This window comes from Bos javanicus, chromosome 23, assembly GCF_032452875.1.
Source record: "Bos javanicus breed banteng chromosome 23, ARS-OSU_banteng_1.0, whole genome shotgun sequence".
NCBI classification, from domain to species: domain Eukaryota; kingdom Metazoa; phylum Chordata; class Mammalia; order Artiodactyla; family Bovidae; genus Bos; species Bos javanicus.
In genome coordinates, this window is record NC_083890.1 from 31,010,735 (window position 1) to 31,030,866 (window position 20,132).

Sequence of the window (20,132 nt, forward strand, 5' to 3'; positions counted from 1 at the left end):
TTAAATTTCAGGTTTGATAAATTTTCACAGATTGAATATTTTATATCACCAACATCCAGATCAAGAATCACAACCTGACCAGAACTCCAGAATGCCCCTCCCCCACATATCTTCCAAGGAAGAACTCCCAGTCCCCAGGGGAACCACTGTTTTGACTTTCAATACCAGAGATTCATTGTACCTTGGTTGAATTTTATGTAAATGGAATCATACTGTAGGAATTATTTTGTATCTAGTTTGCTCACTGTAAATCATGTTTGTAGGAATCATTCATGTTTTTGTATGTTTAATTATTGTTCATTCCCATTATTGTGTAGTACATGATATACCATAGTTTATTTTTAGAATTTCTTATTTAACATATATTCTCCCTAACAAAAGGTTTAGCTCAATGGTTTAGCCTCTGTCTCACTGATACGTCTCAAGTATCTAGAACACAGTCTCGCACATGGTTGGTGCTTTATAAGGATGTGTTTAAATTAACTAGTTTTTACTCTCAGAAGTGTTCCTTTGCAGAACTTCCTGGGCCTGCAAGCACTGCATTAACTCTGCCTCAAGTCTAGGATTCTCCTCATTTGTCTCCTTAGTGCCTCTTTGACTTCCTTGTTTCTCAAAGTGTAAATCAGGGGATTAAGCAGGGGAGTCACCAGAGTATAGAACAGTGCAATGCTTTTGTTCACATCCTGTGAATAGCTGGAAGGAGGCTGAAGGTACATGGAGATGAGCGTCCCAAAGAAAATAATCACTACCATTAGGTGAGAACCACAGGTTCCAAAAGCCTTCTGTCTCCCTTGGGCCGACTTTATCTTCAGGACTGCACGGGTAATGTGACCGTAGGATACTAAGATGAGTGACAGGGGCACCACCAAGAAGAAGGTACTGACAGCAAAGACTTCAGCCTCATTGACAGAGGTGTTGGTGCAGGCCAGTTTCAGCATCACTGGAACTTCACAGAAGAAATGGTCCACTTGGTTTTTACCACAGAGGGGAAGAGTCATGGTCAGTGCTGTCTGGACTACAGAACTGCCAAAGCCTGTAAGCCAAGCAGTTACAACCAGCTGCAAGCAAAGCTGGGGATGCACGATCACCATGTAGCGGAGGGGATGGCACACAGCTACATAGCGGTCATAGGCCATGACAGACAGGAGGACACACTCTACTCCCCCGAGTCCCAAGGCAATGAAGAGCTGGGCCACACAGCCGCCATAGGTGATGGTCTTGTCCTTCCCCTTAAAGTTGGCCAGGGTCTAAGGGACAGTGCAAGTAGTCAAACAAAGATCCATAAAAGAGAGGTTGGAGAGGAAGAAGTACATAGGGGTGTGGAGGTGAGGATCCATGGTTGACAAAAGCATAATGGCGCCATTGCCTAAACAGCTCAAGAAGTAGATGATCAGGATGACCGCAAAGAGAGCCGTTTCCAGCTGGGGCTGGTTGGAGAAGCCCAGGAGAATGAATCCAGAGAAGGCGCTGTCGTTAGCTCTTTCCATTGTACTCCGCTTGTTGGAGTTAAGAGAACTCCATACTGTTAAGCTGTTTGTTTAATCCACGTCTTTCCCCCTGAGTAAGTAGAGTTTGTGAGGAAGCTTGAGGCCTTTTCACAGTTACTCTTGTTGACAAACAAGGGGGTGCTAGAGAGTTATATGTAAGAGTACCTTCTGTGTTTCAGGCACTGACCGAAGCAGTTTCTATGCAATTTGTCACAACAACTCTGTGAGCTTGGCATTATCATGATTTCTGCTAAATATGTGAAGGAACTGAGGGTTAAAGAGGTGCAGTGATTTTACCAGAGTGATGTACTTAGTAAATCACAGAGGCAGGATTCCAACAGACTCTAAAATATGAGTTCTTAACTGCTGGGGGTACTGTCTTTATGATATATGAACTACAAAGATAACTCAAGAGTTTCTCAAAAATTAAATCTAGATGTTCGAAATAAGTTACAAATATGTACTGCGTTAGTCCTTCTTTGGACGATTGAAATATTTAGACTGGCTTTCTTGCTTCTGCTTTGTGTAGAGAAAAATATTTCTTTCTGAAAATGCACAGATAATAAAATTTACTATGAACAATTTTATTGAAATGGGAACAATATATTTTAATAAGTAAAGTCATGGAGCCTTTGATATGGAGTCTGTAATCATGTCTATTGATTGGAAAACTTTTATTGGAAGTGATTTAGAATTCACTGTATCCATACTGTATGTTCCAGAGGACTAAGCCTGAGAAACTCTCATTGTTACCATTTTCAGTGAAAACTCAGCAAAGCATCAATGTTTTTTTGTTTTCTTTCTTTATGTCTTTTAAAATTGCTTAATATGATAGAGCAAATACTCTTTTTCAACCTTTTGTGTGCACTTCCTATAAATTCAGACCTCACATTAATCATTCTCTTTTTGATAAAATCATCTGGTCTCATTTTAGAAATCAACCTCTGTCTGTCTGTGTGTCTCTCTGTTTCATAGACGCACGCACCACATACAAATCATGATGCAAATTTAATAGTAAATAATACCTAAGAGGAGAAATATCCCATAACAGTACCACAGCCTGGAAAAGAGTTTAGTATGTATAGTAGATTCACAAAATAATTTTGTCAAGGAAGTGATAATGTGAAAGAAGTTTCAAAACTATAAGGGTTTTAGAAACTGAATTTAGGAGTTATAGCCTTCTTGCATATTGCCAAAAGAATTATCCTTCCTAAAAGAATTGCCTCACTTCCCTTCTCGAAAACTTCCAGTGGTTTTCAATTGCCTTTAACTAAAATTCCAAATTCCTCACTATGGCATACAGGAGCCCTCATAATCCTTTTCTTACCTCTCTAGTATTTTCTCTTGCTATTGTCAATTTCCCATCTTTAGAATTTTTATTTTTAATTTATTCATTATTTATTTTTGGCTGTTTTGGGTCTTCACTGATGTGTTTGGGCTTTCTCCATTTGCAGTGCATGGGTTTTTCTTTTTGTGGAGCATGGCGTCTGGGGCATGCAGTCTTCATTAGTTGTGATGCATGGGCTCAATAGTTGTGGTTCCTGGGCTCTAGAGCACAGGCTCAGTAGCTATGGTGCACGAGCTTCATTGCTCTGAGGCACGTGGGAACTTCCTGGATCACAATCGAACCCATGTCTTCTTCATTGGCAGGCAGATTCTTATTCACTGAGCCACCAGTGAAACCCTCTCATCCTTAGAATTTCCCAACATTAATACCTGAACGTTCATGTCTATCTGGTTTTTCTCCTTTTGAAATTTTCTGACCACCCCAACTAAAACTCTGCTCAAGATATTTTCTATTGCTTTGCCCTGCTTTTTGTCTTCAGATCACTCATTACTATCCAGAATTTTCCTGTTTCTTAAAAAAATTTCTTATTTATTTTCTAATCTGCATCAGTAAAATGACAGATTTATAAGATCAGGAAATTTGTCTTTTTAAAACAAAATCATTATATGTGCAGAATAGTGCCAGACATACAGCAAACCATTGACATGTATTGTAATGCGTGCAGTTGAATCAACATGTAGTGTATGAATACGTTAATATACTTAAAGACTTAGGAAGTGTTTTCTTATATCAGGTAGAAATAAGTGTCCTCAGTGTTTATTTCATAGTGGTATTTATCGCAGGCTATGTGGCAGTTGAGATTATGTATAAAATGTATAATAAATATATAAAATATCATGCTATGTAAATATAGTATATATAAATATCTCTGAATATAAACATTTATGTATTTATTGTTTTTGTTTCAAGACCCTTTTGTGCTTGTAAGATACTTTGGCAATCCCATGGACTGAATCTTTTTTACCTTTCTGTATGGAAATCCAGTTTTATAAACATAGACTTATATTTGCCTCTGGAGAGAGACTGGTTTTGGGGTAGAATGAGATGCACGCCAGAGGATGCCAGACAACACCATCTCTGATTCTATTACTGATTCTTCACCAGCCCCACTGTCTTGTGTCTTAGCCAAAGGGATAGAGAGTCTGGTGGCAGAAGCTAAAGATAGTAGAGGGCCTCTCTTGGGCTATTTTTTCAGTGATTGAGTGACGGAACTCAAGGGAAGAGAGAGGTATTCTACACGGAGATAGGCAAAGTGGAGAGAGGCACAGGTGCTTTAAACTCCAGAGATCACAGAGCTCATGTAAGAACTTCCTGGGAACTGCCAGAAACAGTTCATTTTGGCCAGACTACAGGGCTTGTTGTTGTTTAGTCATTAAGTCGTGTCTGACTCTTTGGTGACCCTGTGGACTGTACCTGCCAGGCTCCTCTGTCCATGGGATTTCCCAGGCAAGAATGCTGGAGTGGGTTCACCATTTCCTTCTCCAGACGATCTTCCTACCCAGGAACTGAACCAGTGTCTCCTGCATTGGCAGGTGGATTCTTTAACATTGAGTCACCTGAGAAGCCCTAGGTGGGGTTGAAATAGTAAATAAAAATAGTAGATAAAACAACAGCCTGTTGTTTATTATCACTCTTGGGCCTATGGGCTGATACAGTCTCAGGAAACACAGGCTGGAGTTGTGTCCTGCCACTTGGCATTGCTCTTGCCACATAGGGGGACATTCAGAAATGTTTGCTGAAAAAGTGTTCTCTGACACCTGTGGAGACTTTAGCATTTCACCATGGATATCAAGTGGGCAAAGATGGAGGGGAAGGCAGGCTCTGAGCTTTGCAAGAAGCAGAAGGAAGAAAATTAAGAAAAGTCCTTCTTGGGAGGTTTCTTCTCTCTGTACTTTCCCTCAGCTCTACATCTGGCTGGCACAACAGAAATCTCTGCTTTTATTATTTGCCACCGTTTCTGTCTAGAGTTCCCTGAAAGTTCTCACATGGACTCTGTTCCTGGTGAGAAGAACCCTCTATTTTCTTCCCCTTCTCATCTAAGTTGCTCATCACTACTGTTCTGCCAGTGCCTGCTTTGACAAACTGATGCTATGTAGGGCACCAGTGGTTTCAGAGCTGCCAATGTGACTAATGTTGATGCAGCCCTGAGTTTTCTGGGTCCCAAAATGCCAATGACTTTCATCACTTTGCACTTAAAGTGTAGAAGGCCTCTCTACCTTAAAGCAGCTACTTCTAGTGTGTAGATCGTTCTCTTCTACTTAAAGAGAAATGTCCAAGAGAAAGTGGCCCCTGTGATTATCTCCATCCTTTCATCAAAGACTCTGCCCTTTCACTCAGGGGTCTTTGAAGGGTGGTGGGGATGGCCAGGTGAAGTATGGCTAGCTCTTGAGCAGAGGATATATTAAAATTTAGAATTTAAGCTACTGTCACTTCATGCTGTATGAACTGAATAACCAAGGAAATCTGCCTGCGGAGAGAGAAGGAAAAGTACATTTGAGAAAAAGGAAGAGAGTCACACAGTGCTCATCTTCAAGTTTGACTCATTTCTTAACAGCCTTGACCAGGTAAAGGTCATCGTACTTACCTGATGCTCATATCAGGATGCAAGTGTCTTCTGGGAAGAGCCTTTGGCTTCCAAGTCAGCCTCCAGCATAATGGGAAAAATAAAAGAAAGAGAATGTTTCCTTTGCCTCCAGATGTACAAGGATGAGAGGTGGAATGATTCTTGAGGAGTGTATGTCGGCTTAGTGAGAACTGGAGTTACCGCAGGACTTCCTTACATTGAAATTTACAGCTTCTCTGTAGCCTCTGGGAACCCAGTCTCCCTTAACACCAGTAATAGTTACTTATCCCCATGTGGGTTTCCCAGTATCAACCCTGGGGATAATGTACATGACAGACAATTCTCCAGGAGATTCAAGGAATTATAAGATGTGGAAGTTGTTAATAGGCTTTCAGGAAGGGTATTAGCACATCCTTCTCCCAACAGGCCCTGAGACAACAAATACAAAACATTACATGAATAGCAAATAATCCTTTCTGGCATGGGTTGACTTATCCCCTAAATGTAGGCTTTATCTTCCCTGCCTGCAGCACTCTGTCAGCAATACTGTCCTTGGACTTAAAGTTCGTGATCTATCAATGTTGCCTGAGATAAAACAGGACCCATTTGTTGGTAAAGGAAATGAGACAATGCACATGGTCAGGACTCACTTGTCTTATCAGATATCCATCCCTAAGAAGCACTCAGCTAATGCAACAGTGGAATGGTCTCTCTCTCTTTTTAATTTTGTTTATTTTTGGTTGTGCTGGGTCTTTGTTGCTGCACGTGGGCTTTCTGTAGTTTCAGAGAGCAGGGGCTACTCTCTAGCTGTGGTATGCGGGCTGCTCACTGCCATCTCTTCTCTTGTTGCAGGTCAGGCCTCTGGAGTGTGCAGCTCAGCAGTTGTGGCCAAAGGCTTAGCTGACCCACGGTTTGTGAGATCCTCCCAGACCAGGGACCAAACTGGTGTTCCCTGCATTGGCAGGCAGATTCCCAACTATTGGACTACCAGGGAAGCCCCAGGAGGGGCCTCTTAAAGCCTCAGCTGATGTGTGAGCTTAGAGGTAACAGCCAGAAATTTTGGGATGCTGTACTCCAGGATGTTGGATATTCAATGAAAAATAACCAATATACAGCTGTGTGTTCCCACTGCTGTAATATTCCTGTGTATTGCTCTGATGCTTCCTCATCCTGACCCCACCCTGGCCTCTCCTGATGCCCCTCCTCCCTCATGGGAGATAAGGGAGATAAGAGAAAGGACACTCCTCCTCTGCACAGGAGTTAAGAAGAGGCTGAGTGAGAGTGTTGGGAGAACTTGTCCTCTTCCTCTTGAGAGAAAGAAAGAGGAGCCACATACCTGGGCTCTCTTCCTTCCCAGGATTCACCCTTAATAAACGTGTCAGGTACTGTTTTCAGGTATTTACGTAAATTAACTTAAATCTGATAAGAGTCCATGAGATGAGTCCATGGGACAGCTCTCATGCCCATTTTGTAGACAAGGAAACTGAGGTCTGTAGACAAGGAAACTGACCCTCAATTGGCTGAGCCACGACTCTAAGGAAACAGTCTGACTGCTGAGGCCAAGTGTGTCCTAATGTTTGTGTTGACTCCCGTACACTGTCCACCTGCCTCACTAAGGGTCACCTCCTCTGGGCTCTGACAGCTTCCTTTGCCCTCTGGGTTCTGAGACTGGCAGGGAGTCTGTTGTGTTTCCCACACTCACTACAGATGACCCTTGAGGTCTGAAGTGACAGGAGAGTTGGGCCTATGTTGGCTGATGGAGTGTGTTCACTGGAGTTGGGGGAAGGGGGCTCACATCTGGGCTGTGGGCCGTCAGTGGTGTTTGCATATGGGTATGAACTGGGCTCTCCAGATGCTGAAGAGGGAAGACCAGCAGGCGCCGTGCAGGGTTTCCTCATCACTGTGATATTTCACAGCCTGAAACACAGCCTCATGTAGACCTGAGGTCCCAGGGGTGTTCACTCTTCTCCTTCCCATCTCACTGCCCTGACTGCTCTTCTTCCAACTGACTCCCTGGGAACATCTCTCCAAGGAGGGGTCTGGCCACATCCCTGCTCACCAGCACTTCCTCCCACCCTGCCTGCTGCTCCCTTCCAGGGTCTCCTGGATGGAGCGAGAGGAAAACAACTAGGATAGCCTGAGAACTTGACATTATGCTGTAAAGAGAAAGCAGTGTGTGTGTCTTCAAGAAAGGCAAGGGCTGCCTGAGGGGAGAACACTAAATGGCTTCCTGTGAGCTGTTAGACTGGAGGCCTTAGTATTCTGCTGGATGTTGGTAGGGGGCTGACCTCAGTTTCTTGAAACAAGGATGTTTCCAGCCCAGCTGCTTCCTTCATCAGAGATTGCAAGCAGGGAAGACAAGTAGAAAGTCAGCCAGCAAGATGGGGTTTTGCTCTTCTGTGATCTAATCCCAGGAGTCATGTCCCTGTTGCCATATTCTACTGGTCAGAAGCAGGTCACAGCTCCCACCCACACTCAGGGGAGGAGAGTCCACAAGGTGTGGACCCAGGAGGCAGGGACACTTGTGTGCATCTCAGAGTCCATCTGCACAGGGACTTTCCAGGTCAGAGAAGCAGGAGCACGAGGTAGTGAGCCCTATGCTCTGGACGTGGTCACACATGGGCTGCACAGTCACTGAACAATCTTTGTCACTGTGGGTCCACCTTGAGTAGGATAATCTGCAGAACTGATACAGTAAATCTCTGTTCAAACATTGAGAAACTTCCAGAGCATTTTCCAAAGTGGCATTGGCATTTTATATTCTCTCCAGCATGTTACATGCTTCCAATATCTCTACAGTTCCCAGGTGGCTCAGTGGTAAACAATCTGCCTGCCAAAGTAGGAGATGCAGGTTCGATCTCTGGGTTGGGACGACACCAGGAGGAGGAAATGGCTACCCATTCCTGTATTCTTGCCAGGATAATCCCATGGACAGAGGGATCAGGTGGGCTATAGTTTATGGTGGGGGCAAAGATTTGGACATATTAAGTGACTGCGCACACTCTCCTTGAGGATATGAATCTTGGTTTCTGGATTTTGAAGGAGTGGATGCCTCTTAGCTCTCCACACAAATAAGCTCTGGCTTATATTTCCTGTTATAGCTCATAAACTTGAGAAAATCAGAGGTAAGGTTTTTCCAGATTTGCCTAACACCCTAAGGATAAAAACAAATTTTCCCTCTGGAGTACTGCCCACATTTATATTTTGTCCTAAACAATTATTTCCTTCATATTGTAGGCATGGAAACTTTACATACTTAATCACTTTTATTTTGTTTCCCTGGAAGAGGCAGCCTTAAAACCAAGCCCACCATGTTACTGGAAATGGAATCTCCATGACCTGTTTTTTTCATCCCTGCTATTTTTCTGGTGCCAGGGTAGCTTCCTGAATACAACTCCACCTGAACTAATGAAACTTTTCTCTCTTCTGTGAGCCAGTGCTGGTTTCTGAGATGTTTGCTATCAGGTCACAATAAGAAACATACAGACATTGAAAGTGAGCATAAGCAAGTAAACTACTTTATTTCAATCCACACTGGTAATTGCCAGCATCAGAATCTGGCATAGTTTTTTTTTTTTTTTTTTTAAAGCCATGATTGAGGCTTTATCTCAGCAAGCAGTTAGTAGCTGCTGAGAATGAAAAGTTCAAGATGAAGCTGTCTCAACCATTCCAGAAAACACCCAGACTCCAACTGTACAAGAAGAGTGTGAAGAGAAAGAGGTTGTTGAAACAGATGTGGCAGACGTGGAAGTGAAGGGCATAGAACTGGTCATGTCACAAGCAAATGTGTCGAAAGCAAACGTTGTCCCAGCACTGAAGAACAATAGTCATGATATTGTCAATGCTAATATGGAATTAACGATGTAACCATCTGGAAAGAGGACCTTCTTTGGTATTTCAAAAGAGTAACTGTAGCTGGGCTTGAAATTTGTGCTGTTTCTATCAAAAAAGTTTTGGCTTCTTGTTGGATGAAAAAAAAGAAAAAATGTCATTGGATCTGCTAAGATAGTTGAATCGTTAGCTCTCCGTGGACCAAATCCCCATGGTTCAGGTAGACATATACTCAGGCCCCTGCCCTGGCACCAGAAAAACAGCAGGAGTGAAAAAATAGGTCATGGAGAGTCCATTTCCAGTAATATGGTGGGCTTGGTTTTAAGGCTTCCTCTTCCAGGAAAACAAATAAAACTAATAAAGTACAAAAAGTTTCCATAACTACGAGACAAAGGAAATAATTGTTTTGGCCAAAATATAAATGGGGTAGTTTAGTGAAGTTAGTAGTTTGGTGTGTGAACTAGTAATTTTTTAAGACTTTGATGGGGGTCACAAACTGATAAACTGATAAATATTATGGATAATGTCTCCAGTAAGATATTCATGTACAAAGGAATATAAAGCAATATAAAATATCAGTATACACACACAAAGACACACACACATGGGCTTTCCTCTTTGCTCAGCAGTAAAGAAACTGCCTGTAGTGCAGGAGCTGCAAGAGATGGGAGTATGGTTGCTGGGTTGGGAAGATCCCCTGGAGGAGGACATGGCAACCCACTCCAGTATTCTTGCCTGGAGAATCCCATGGACAGAGGAGCCTGGTAGGCAACAGTCCATAGGGTTGCAAGAGACATTCATGACTGAAGTGATTTAGCACACATGCATGTATGTATATATCGAACCCATGCAGACTTATAGGTACTGGCTTTTTAATCCTAGAAAGAGACAAAGGCAAGGAAAAGACATTTTGAGTAATCATGTCATCATTCAAAAATGGACTCCACTTATCTAGAATATAAACTAAGTGGACAGAAGCTGGATCCTATCACAGAACATTAGAGAAGTGAAGATGTCATAAGGTAGTCCACTCATTCATCCAGCCAAACTCAAGTGCCTAGAATGTACTAGATTAAGTTCTGGTCTAGATCACTGGTCTAAATACTGAAATTTGTCACATTTCCCCCATCGCTTACCCTCACCTCTGGGACTTCCCCAGTGAATCAGTGGTAAATAATCTGTCTGTAATGCAGGACCCGGGTCCAATCCCTGGGTCAGGAATATCCCCTGGAGGAGGAAATGGTGTCCCCATTCCAGTATTCATGCTTGGAAAATCCCATGGACATAGGTGCTGTGCAGGCTATAGTCCATGGGTCCCAAAGCGTCAGACATGACTTAGAGACTAAACAATGACAACCCTCACCTCTACCTCCAAATGTATACCCGCTTCCCAATTGAAGGGAATTTCACACTTAAACATTTTGGTCGGAGTCTGAGATCACCTCCCACCATGAAGGAGAAAAGCTTGTTTCCTAAACATTTCTGCAGGTGGACATGGCACTAGGCTCCTCCAGTCATATGGACTCCAAATAAGGACACAGTGAGACAGAGAGAACTAAGATCATGGCATCTGGCTCCATCACTTCATGGAAAATAGATGGGGAAACAGTAGAAACAGTGGCTGACTATTTTTGGGGGGCCCTAAAATCACTGCAGATGGTGACTGCAGCCATGAAATTAAAAGACACTTGCTCCTTGGAAGAAAAGTTATGACCAACCTCGACAGCTTATTAAAAAGCAGAGACATTACTTTGCCAACAAAGGTCCATCTAGTCAAAGCTATGGTTTTTCCAGTAGTCATGTATGGATGTGAGAGTTGGACTATAAAGAAAGCTGAGTGCAGAAGAGTTGATGCTTTTAAACTGTGGTGTTGGAGAAGACTCTTGGGAAACCCTTGGCCAGCAAGGAGATTGAACCAGTCCATCCTAAAAGAAATCAGTCCTGAGTATTCATTGGAAAGACTGATGCTGAAACTCCAAAGCTTTGGCCACATGATGTGGAGAACTGACTCATTTGAAAAGATCCTACTGCTGGGAAAGATGGAAGGTGGGAAGGGAAGGGGATGACAGAGGATGAGATGGTTGGATGGCATCTCCAATTTGATGGCCATGTATTTGTGTAATCTCCAGGAGTTGGTGATGAACGGGGAAGCCTGGCACGCTGCAGTCCATTGGGTCACAAAGAGTTGGACACGACTGAGCCTTGAACTAAAGTGAACTGAGACAGAGAGGCTGACACCATGCTGAAGGTTTTGACCTGCACAGAGTAAATGGCGGTAGTGTCATTGAGTTGCCAAGGGCAGCAGAGACAGCAAGCCTAGCACCAGAGTCCATCTTCCAGCTAAGGGAGTGTCTGTTTTGTGGACAGTGGCTTCTGTTCCCCGTGCAGGGGTGGTGATTCCCATGTGGGTCCCCACCTGGGAGAGACTGGATGCTGAGCTGGCTATGAATCCTCAGGCTGTTCTGTGACTTTTCCTGAAATAAAATAAAACCACAAATCTCACTCTTTCTCTCCTTTGCAACAAATTGAAATCCCTTTTCTTCCCATGAAGAACTTGATAAGTCTATCATGTAGGGAAACTATCAGAGACTTTTTCCTCTCTGCTTTATTGAGATATGATTGATATAAAATATTGAGTAAGTGTACAACCTGTGATTTGATACTTTTCTCTATTGCACAATGATCAGCACCACAACTTTAGCTTACACCTGTATAATGTCACATAATTACCATTTCTTTTTTTGTGGTGAGAGCATTTAGATCTGCTCTCTTAGCAACTCAGAGACTTTATGATATCAGACTACTTTCTAAAATGTCCAGCTGCCTATCCTGCTTGGAAGAGAAAACATGTATCTCCCAGAAAATGTCTTGACTTTTTCTTCCCATTTAAGTGTGGATTTAAGCCCTTCTCCATCCTGATCACTCTCTGATCACAAGCCTCAGTGGATCCAAATCTGACTGAGAATCAGGACTGCTTGTCAGCCTTCTTAGAAAATACTCGGGTCTCCTCCTAGACTGAACATCTAAGAGTGTAGGGCACGGAGTCCAGGAATCCCTTATGAATAAGTCCTAGAGGGGAGGCTGATGCACAGCCATGTGGGAATCCTGGTCTATATTCTCACCAGTAAATCTGTGATCTGAAAGCCAGCAGCAACAGCATCAAACTTGTTATGAATGTAAATTCTCAGGCTCTACTCCAGACTGTCTAGATGTTGTCTAGACCAGCATCTCCAGCCTGGTCACTGCACTATTTCTTACAGTTTCCTTTAGTGCATCACTCATCCTTCACCTCCTAATTATGTACAGCAACCAGACTGATGCTTCTAAAGGGCAGTCACAATGGATTGTCCTCTGTTTACACCATCTTACGAATCCACATCTTACTCAGAGAACATGAACACCTTTCTAATATCATCTAGGTCTGTATGATCTGGCAAAACATGGGATCTAATCTCAGTTCCTCATTAGGCCAGCCACACCTGCCTTCTGGCTCTTCCTTGAATGCAGACACTTTCCTACCCTCGTGCATTTACACAGGAGACTACCCTGCCCAGAGAGAACTTCCTCCAGACATCTGTGTGGACATGATGTGGTCAGAACCCACAGGAGAGAAACTAGAGAAGGAATTTTGAGGAGGCCCCCATGGCCTCCTGTCTGCACCCTGGCAAGGGTCTCAAGAACCACATCCAATCTGTACTCACTTGCAGCCTGAGTGTAGTTCCCTCTTTTTCACCTGCAAGAAGAAAACATCAAGTGAGAGGCCATAGAGAAGACTGAATCATGAGATCCTAGAGGAACCCCCTAGTCCTGGACCCCACAGAATTTTTTGGAACTGTGACCAAAATCCAGGACAAAATCAGGAGAATGAAGAAAGGTGCTGTTGAGGCGACTGGACCAACTGCCCTTCTGGAGGTCTGTCCTCAGCAGGGACCCTCCCCTCTGATCATCACGTGCTGAGAGACAGGCCCCCAACTGGAATTACAAAGTGAATAATCTGTCTTTCATTTCACATGTACTTTACAAAAGGGTCATTGTTAGCATCAGCTCAGACTCCACATGTGTGTGTGGAGGGTACTTTCCAATAATTAGGCAGGTAAACATTTACCTGGGTTTGAAACTCCCAGTGAGACAAGAAAACTCAAATCCCTCCGTCCCTCCCCTACCTGAGCGCTTCTTCCTCCAGATCACAGCTCCAGTTCAGTTCATTTCAGTTCAGTTGCTCATTCGTGTCCGACTCTTTGCGACCCCATGGACTGCAGCATGCCAGGCCTCCCTGTCCATTGCCACCTCTCGAAGTTTACTCAATTTCATGTCCATTGAGTTTGTGATGCCATCCAACCATCTCATCCTCTGTCATCCCCTTCTCCTCCTGCTTTCAATCTTTCCCAGCATCAGGGTCTTTTCATATGAGTCAGTTCTTTGCATCATGTGGCCAAAGCATTGGAGTTTCAGCTTCAGCATCAGTCTTTCCAAGGAATATTCAGGACTGATTTCCTTTAGTGGACTGCTTGGATCTCCTTGCAGTCCAAGGGACTCTCAAAAGTCTTCTCCAACGCCATAGTTCAAAAGGATCAATTCTCCGGTGCTCAGCTTTCTTTATAGTCCAACTCTCCAGTTACCACAACTCCAATGACCATGAGTAGAACCAGGCTAACAATGATGTTTATGTTGGGGACAGGGCTGAGAAGGTACTGTGGAGGAAAGAGAAGGGGCCCAGACTTCAGGTTTGAATCCTGTTCTTGCTGAAGGGGTCCAGAAAGGCTCCAGCTTTATCTGAGAAGAAGCTCCACCCCAGCCTCCTCCCTACCCCATCTCAGCGTGAGGGTCTCCTGAAGTCCCTTGTGCTGCACATGGCACGTGTATCTCTGCTCCTCTCCAGAAGGGACCACTAGGGCCGCCCACGTCTTGAAGGTTCCATTCCCCGAAGGCCTGGTCTCTACAAGCTCCATGTCCTGGGTCTGGTCCTCTGTGTCACACTGCTAGGTCAGTGAGATCTCTTCAGGGTAGAAGCCCAGGGTCCAGCACCTCAGGGGGACCTCATGGCCAGAGATGGGTGATGGGTCACATGTGTCTTTGGAGGGTCTGTGGAGGATGAATCAGAAAATTCCCATTTAGTGTTACCTCCATGGGTCCCTGAAGGAGCATCCTGTGACCATCCTGAGAATAAACAGGACAGAGGGTTTGAAAAGAAGCAACACAAACACCAGACACCAGCCTGGACTCGGAGGTCTGGGCATGTTCCCAAGTCCTTGGAAAGTTCTGGAGTCAGGGTGAGAGCCAAGGTAGGAGGTACCATGTAAGGGAGTGAGTACAGAGTAATGGTCCTGACTTAGGTGGAGGCTGGATGACTCAGAAAAGCTGGAGTCAGGCCTCCAAACATGTTCTCAGGGTGAGACCTGGCCCTGAGAGACAGTCATGGTTCACAAGATGGTACCCAGGGTGAAGGGAAACCGCTGACCAGTTATCTCAGGAATGGGTTCCTGCTTCTTCCCCAAAGAGACTGTCCTTCAGACAAGTGGGGCCACTGGCGAGTCACTCTCTTGTACAGAATATGAAAACCTATGCAGATTCCTCCCTCTGCCGACAGGAACTATCTACTCCTTGTGTGAAGTCAGGTCCAGCCCGAGGGGGGATCAGGGAGGCCCCACGCCTCTCGTACCTGAGCACAGCAGCGTGTCCTTCCCGTTCTCCAGGTGTCTGTGGAGCCACTTTACACAGTCACTGTCCAGGTAGTTCCTACTGTTCCCCGAAGCACCGCCCTGCTCAAGCTTCAGCTTGGAGATCTGAGCTGCTGAACAGGTCCTCGTTCAGGGCAAGGTAAATCGTTGCCGTTGTAGGCAATCTACCAGAACCCGAGGCAATAACTTTTCAAATATGCAATTATACCTCTTTCAGGAGAAGACTGGGAGATGGGTGTTTCTGTCTGTTCCCTCCACATTGAGCCCTGGGTGGGCGGGTGCAGGCAGCCAGTTACAGGCTGTTTCTTTTTTGCTACTGTCCTGTTGGATCCAGAAATGCAAGCCACTGAACCAGGTGATCAAGGAGTGTGCCCTCTGGCAGCAGCCACAACACCTGGGCAGCCATACGTGTGCACAAACTCTTTTCACGGAGACACCAGTGACCTGGGGTGGGACAGAGGGAGAGCATGATGATGGCACCTGTTGGCTTCTCAGGTTTTGGCGAGGATTGTAGTTGACCCCTAGATATGTGTTAGAAGTCTTAGCTTTTAAGATAAGGAAATAGGCTTCTTTCAGGGACAAGCTGGAGGTTTCAGTCTGTGTCTGTGTGCTATGCCCTGGAGAGATAGCCACAGTGGGTCTGGGTGAGCCTGTTTCTTAGTTCATTATAGCCTCATGGATTTCATGGACACAAACTTTGTTGACTTTCAGAGAATTTTGGAGGCCCATGTCTCAGGTGTAAACCTTCAAAGTGAAGGTCCCAGACGTGGGACACTTTGTTTCTCAGGGAGAAACTGGCAGCGGTGACTTCCCTCCTGATTGTATATTGTGGCTCCAAGGGTGGGGCTTAGGTAGAGATTTTGTGTCTGCATCTTTTAATGATTTACTTGTTTAACTCCTAATGATTTTAGTGTGGGGTTTTTCTGTGTGTAGGATTCACCCAGCTTTTCTACATTTCTTTTAGAAGCAGTTTTCTGTGTATAACTGCAGATTCAGTGTGCCCCTGGGAGGAGGGGAGATCTGGAGTCTGTATGTCATGAGTAAACAGGAACCTTCTAGCCTTTTGAGCAGCTTCCTCTCTCCTCTCTCTCATTGCCGTTTATGTTTTGATTTGTGTTTCTGTCTGTCCCTCTTTTTCTCATTCTCTAGTTCTTGTTTTATTCAAATCCTTAAAAAAAACTTTTTATTTTGAAATAGTTGCAGATTAACAGGAAGGTCTAAAGATAGTATAGAGAGGTCCTGGTTACCTTTGACCTTTTTCCCAAAGGTTATACATTATATAACTATAATACAATTTAAAAGTGAGGAAACTGAATTGGTACAACATATGTATAGAGTTCCATGTAATTTTTTTTCACATGTAGATTCCTGTAGCTGCAATCATGATCAAAATGTGGAATGACCCCATGACTACTCACATCTTCTTTGTGATACCCCTTTATAGTCACACTCCCTTCCTCCCCTCCCCTGCACTCTCCATAACCATCCCTCATTCCTGGGCACCACTAACTTGATCCCATCTCTATTATTTTGTCATTTTGTGGATGGGATAAAGCTGGGATCATATAATATTTAACCTATTAAGATAGACTTATTTTCATTCAACATAATACCCTTGAGATTCATCGAAGATGCTGTCTGTATTAACAGCTTATTCCTTTTTTATTGCCAAGTGGTATTTCATAGTTTGGATGTACCATCATTTGTTTAGAATATTTTAGTAATTTTCAGCTTTTTGCTATTACAGATAAAACTGCTATGAATAATTGTGCACAGGTTTTTGTGTGGAATACATTTTTTTTCTCTGTCATAAATGCCCCAAAGTGTGATTACTGGGCTCTATGGCCAGTGTGTATTGGATTTTAAAGAAACATCCAAGCTCTTTTATAAAGTAGATGTATCATTCTTATTAGAAATGTATGAGTGATTCAGTTTTTCCACAATGAATCCAACATTTGATATTTTCCCCATATTTTTCATCTTGGTTGTTCTAGTAGGTAGGTACTCTTAATGGTCTTAATATGTGTTTTCCTGATGGTTAGTGATGCTAAACATCTTTTCATGTGCTTATTTACCATTTGTGAATTTGCATTGTGGAGCTATCTGCTCAAGTGTGTTTTAACTGAGTTGTTTTCTATTGCAGAGTTTTGAGAGTTGTTTGTATATTCGAGATATGAGTGTTTTATATGATAAGTAGCTTGAAATGTTTTCTTCCAGTCTGTATCTTAACTTATTATCCTCTTAACAGAGACTTTAACAGACCAATGCTTTTTATTTGGATGAGTCCTCATTTGTAGATTAAAAAAAATAGATTATGCTTTCAGTGTATTATATTCCAATATAAAATAAGAATTTTAAAAAGTAGCATAGGAAAAATGCATGTAATTGCAAATAAGCATTTCTCAGTTCAGTTCAGTCACTCAGCCGACTCTTTGTGACCCGATGGACTGCATCACGCCAGGCTTCTATGTCCATCACCAATTCCCGGAGCCTACTCAATCTCATGTCCATCTCGTTGGTGATGCCATCCAAACAACTCATCCTCTGTGGTCCCCTTCTCCTCCCCTCTTCAATCTTTCACAGCATCAGGGTCACCTTCCAGTGAATATTCAGACCTGATTTCCTTTAGGATGGACTGGTTGGATCTCCTTGCAGTCCAAGGGACCCTCAAGAGTCTTCACCAACACCACAGTTCAGAAGCATCAATTCTTCAGCGCTCAACATTCTCTATAGTCCAACTCTCACATCCATACCTGACTACTGGAAAATCATAGCTTTGACTAGATGGACCTTTGTTGGAAATGTAATGTCTCTGCTTTTTAATATGCTGTCTAGGTTTGCCAGAACTTGTCTTCCAAGGACCAAGCATCTTTTTATTTCATGGCTACAGTCACAATCTCCAGTGATTTTGGAGCCCCCCAAAATACAGTCTTTCACTTTTTAAATCATTTCCCCACCTATTTGCCATGAAGTGATGGGACCAGGTGCCATGATCTTAGTTTTCTGAATGTTGACCTTTAAGCCAACTTTTTCACTCTTCTCTTTCACTTTCATCAAGAGGCTTTTTAGTTCTTCTTTGCTTTCTGCAATAATGATGGTATTATCTGCATATCTGAAGTTATTGATATTTCTCCCAGCAATCTTGATTCCAGCTTGTACTTCATCCAGCCCAGCTTTTCTCATGATGTATTCTGCATATAAGTTAAATAAGCAGGGTGACAATATACAGCTTTGACGTACTCCTTTTCCTATTTGGAACCAATTTGTTGTTCCATGTCCAGTTCTAACTGTTGCTTCTTGACATGCATACAGATTTTCAGGAGGTAGGTCAGGTGGTCTGATATTCCCATCTCTTGAAGAATTTCCCACAGATTGTTATGATCCACAGAGTCAAAGGCTTTAGAATAGCCAAAAAAGCAAAAGTAGATTTTTTCTGGAACTCTCTTGCTTTTTCAATGATCCAGCGGATGTTGGCATTGTTGATCTCTGGTTCCTCTGCCTTTTCTAAAACCAGCTTGAACATCTGGAAGTTCACGGTTACTGTTGAAGCCTGGCTTGGAGAATTTTGAGCATTACTTTGCTAGCATGTGAGATGAGTGCAATTGTGCGGTAGTTTGAGCATTCTTTGGCATTGCCCTTCTTTGGGATTGGAATGAAAACTGACCTTTTCCAGTCCTGTGGCCACTGCTGAGTTTTCCACATTTGCTGGTATATTGAGTCTAGCACTTTCATAGCATCATCTTTTAGGATTTGAAATAACTCATCTGGAATTCCATCATCTCAACTAGCTTTGTTCGTAATGATGCTTCCTAAGGCCCACTTGACTTCACATTCCAGGATGTCTGGCTCTAGGTGAGTGATTACACTATCGTGATTAATCGGGTCATGAAGATCTTTTTGTACAGCTCTTCTGTGTATTCTTGCCACCTGTTCTTAATATCTTCTGCTTCTGTTAGGTCCATACCATTTCTGTCCTTTATTGTGCTCATCTTTGCATGAAATGTTCCCTTGGTATCTCTAATTTTCTTGAAGAGATCTCTAGTCTTCCCTATTCTATTGTCTTCCTCTATTTCTTTGCACTGATCACTGAGGAAGGCTTTCTTATATCTCCTTGCTATTCTTTGGCACTCTGATTCAAATGGGTATATCTTTCCTTTTCTCCTTTGCCTTTAGCTTCTTTTCTTTTCACAGCTATTTGTAAGGCTTGTCAGACAACCAATTTACCTTTTTGCATATCTTTTTCTTGGGGATGATCTTGATCACTGCCTCCTGTACAATGTCACAAACCTCCGTCCATAGTTCTTCAGGCACTCTTTCTATCAGATCTAATCCACTGAATCTATTTGTCATGTCCACTGTACAATTGTAAGGGATTTGATTTAGGTCATACCTGAATGGTCTGGAAAAGGTGAGTTTTCATTCCAGTCCCTAAGAAAGGCAATGCCAAAGAATGCTCAAACTACCACACAATTGCACTCATCTCACATGCTAGTAAAGTGATGCTCAAAATTCTTCAAGCCAGACTTCAACAATATGTCAACCGTGAACTTCCAGATGTTCAAACTGGTTTTAGAAAAGGCAAAGGAACCAGAGATCAACAATGCCAACATCCGCTGGATCATTGAAAAAGCAAGAGAGTTCCAGAAAAAATCTACTTTTGTTTTTTTGGCTATTCCAAAGCCTTTGACTGCGTGGATCACAACAATCTGTGGGAAATTCTTCAAGAGATGGGAATATCAGACCACCTGACCTACCTCCTGAAAATCTGTATGCATGTCAAGAAGCAACAGTTAGAACTGGACATGGAACAACAAATTGGTTCCAAATAGGAAAAGGAGTACATCAAAGCTGTATATTGTCACCCTGCTTATTTAACTTATATGCAGAATACATCATGAGAAAAACTGGGCTGGATGAAGTACAAGCTGGAATCAAGATTGCTGGGAGAAATATCAATAACCTCAGATATGCAGATGACACCACCCTTATGGCAGAAAGTGAAGAGGAACTAAAGAGCCTCTTGATGAAAGTGAAAGAGAAGAGTGAAAAAGTTGGCTTAAAGGTCAACATTCAGAAAACTAAGATCATGGCATCTGGTCCCATCACTTCATGGGAAATAGATGGGACACAGTGGAAATAGTGGCTGATTTTATTTTTGGGGCTCCAAAATGACTGCAGATGTTGAATGCAGCCATGAAATAAAAAGACACTTACTTCTTGGAAGA

The 20,132-nt window shown here is 43.1% G+C and overlaps 1 protein-coding gene, 1 long non-coding RNA gene and 1 pseudogene across 2 annotated transcripts in view; all 3 read right to left on the reverse strand.

Annotated features, from left to right (window-relative positions):
• Positions 1-12,959, reverse strand: part of LOC133236583 (uncharacterized) — a 65,918-nt gene extending 52,959 nt beyond the window's left edge. The window contains exon 1 of the long non-coding RNA XR_009732932.1: positions 12,931-12,959. This is a non-coding gene — a long non-coding RNA (uncharacterized LOC133236583). The remainder of the gene's footprint in view (positions 1-12,930) is intronic.
• Positions 477-1,496, reverse strand: LOC133235940 (olfactory receptor 2G6-like; annotated as a pseudogene).
• A 254-nt stretch (positions 12,960-13,213) lies between the features above and the next one.
• Positions 13,214-20,132, reverse strand: part of LOC133236005 (BOLA class I histocompatibility antigen, alpha chain BL3-6-like) — a 35,648-nt gene continuing 28,729 nt past the window's right edge. The window contains exons 4-6 of the mRNA XM_061397751.1: positions 14,295-14,311; positions 13,847-13,920; positions 13,214-13,427 (exon numbers count right to left, since the gene is read on the reverse strand). Coding sequence (XP_061253735.1) covers positions 13,331-13,427; positions 13,847-13,920; positions 14,295-14,311 — 188 coding nt within the window. The 3' untranslated portion in view covers positions 13,214-13,330. The remainder of the gene's footprint in view (positions 13,428-13,846; positions 13,921-14,294; positions 14,312-20,132) is intronic.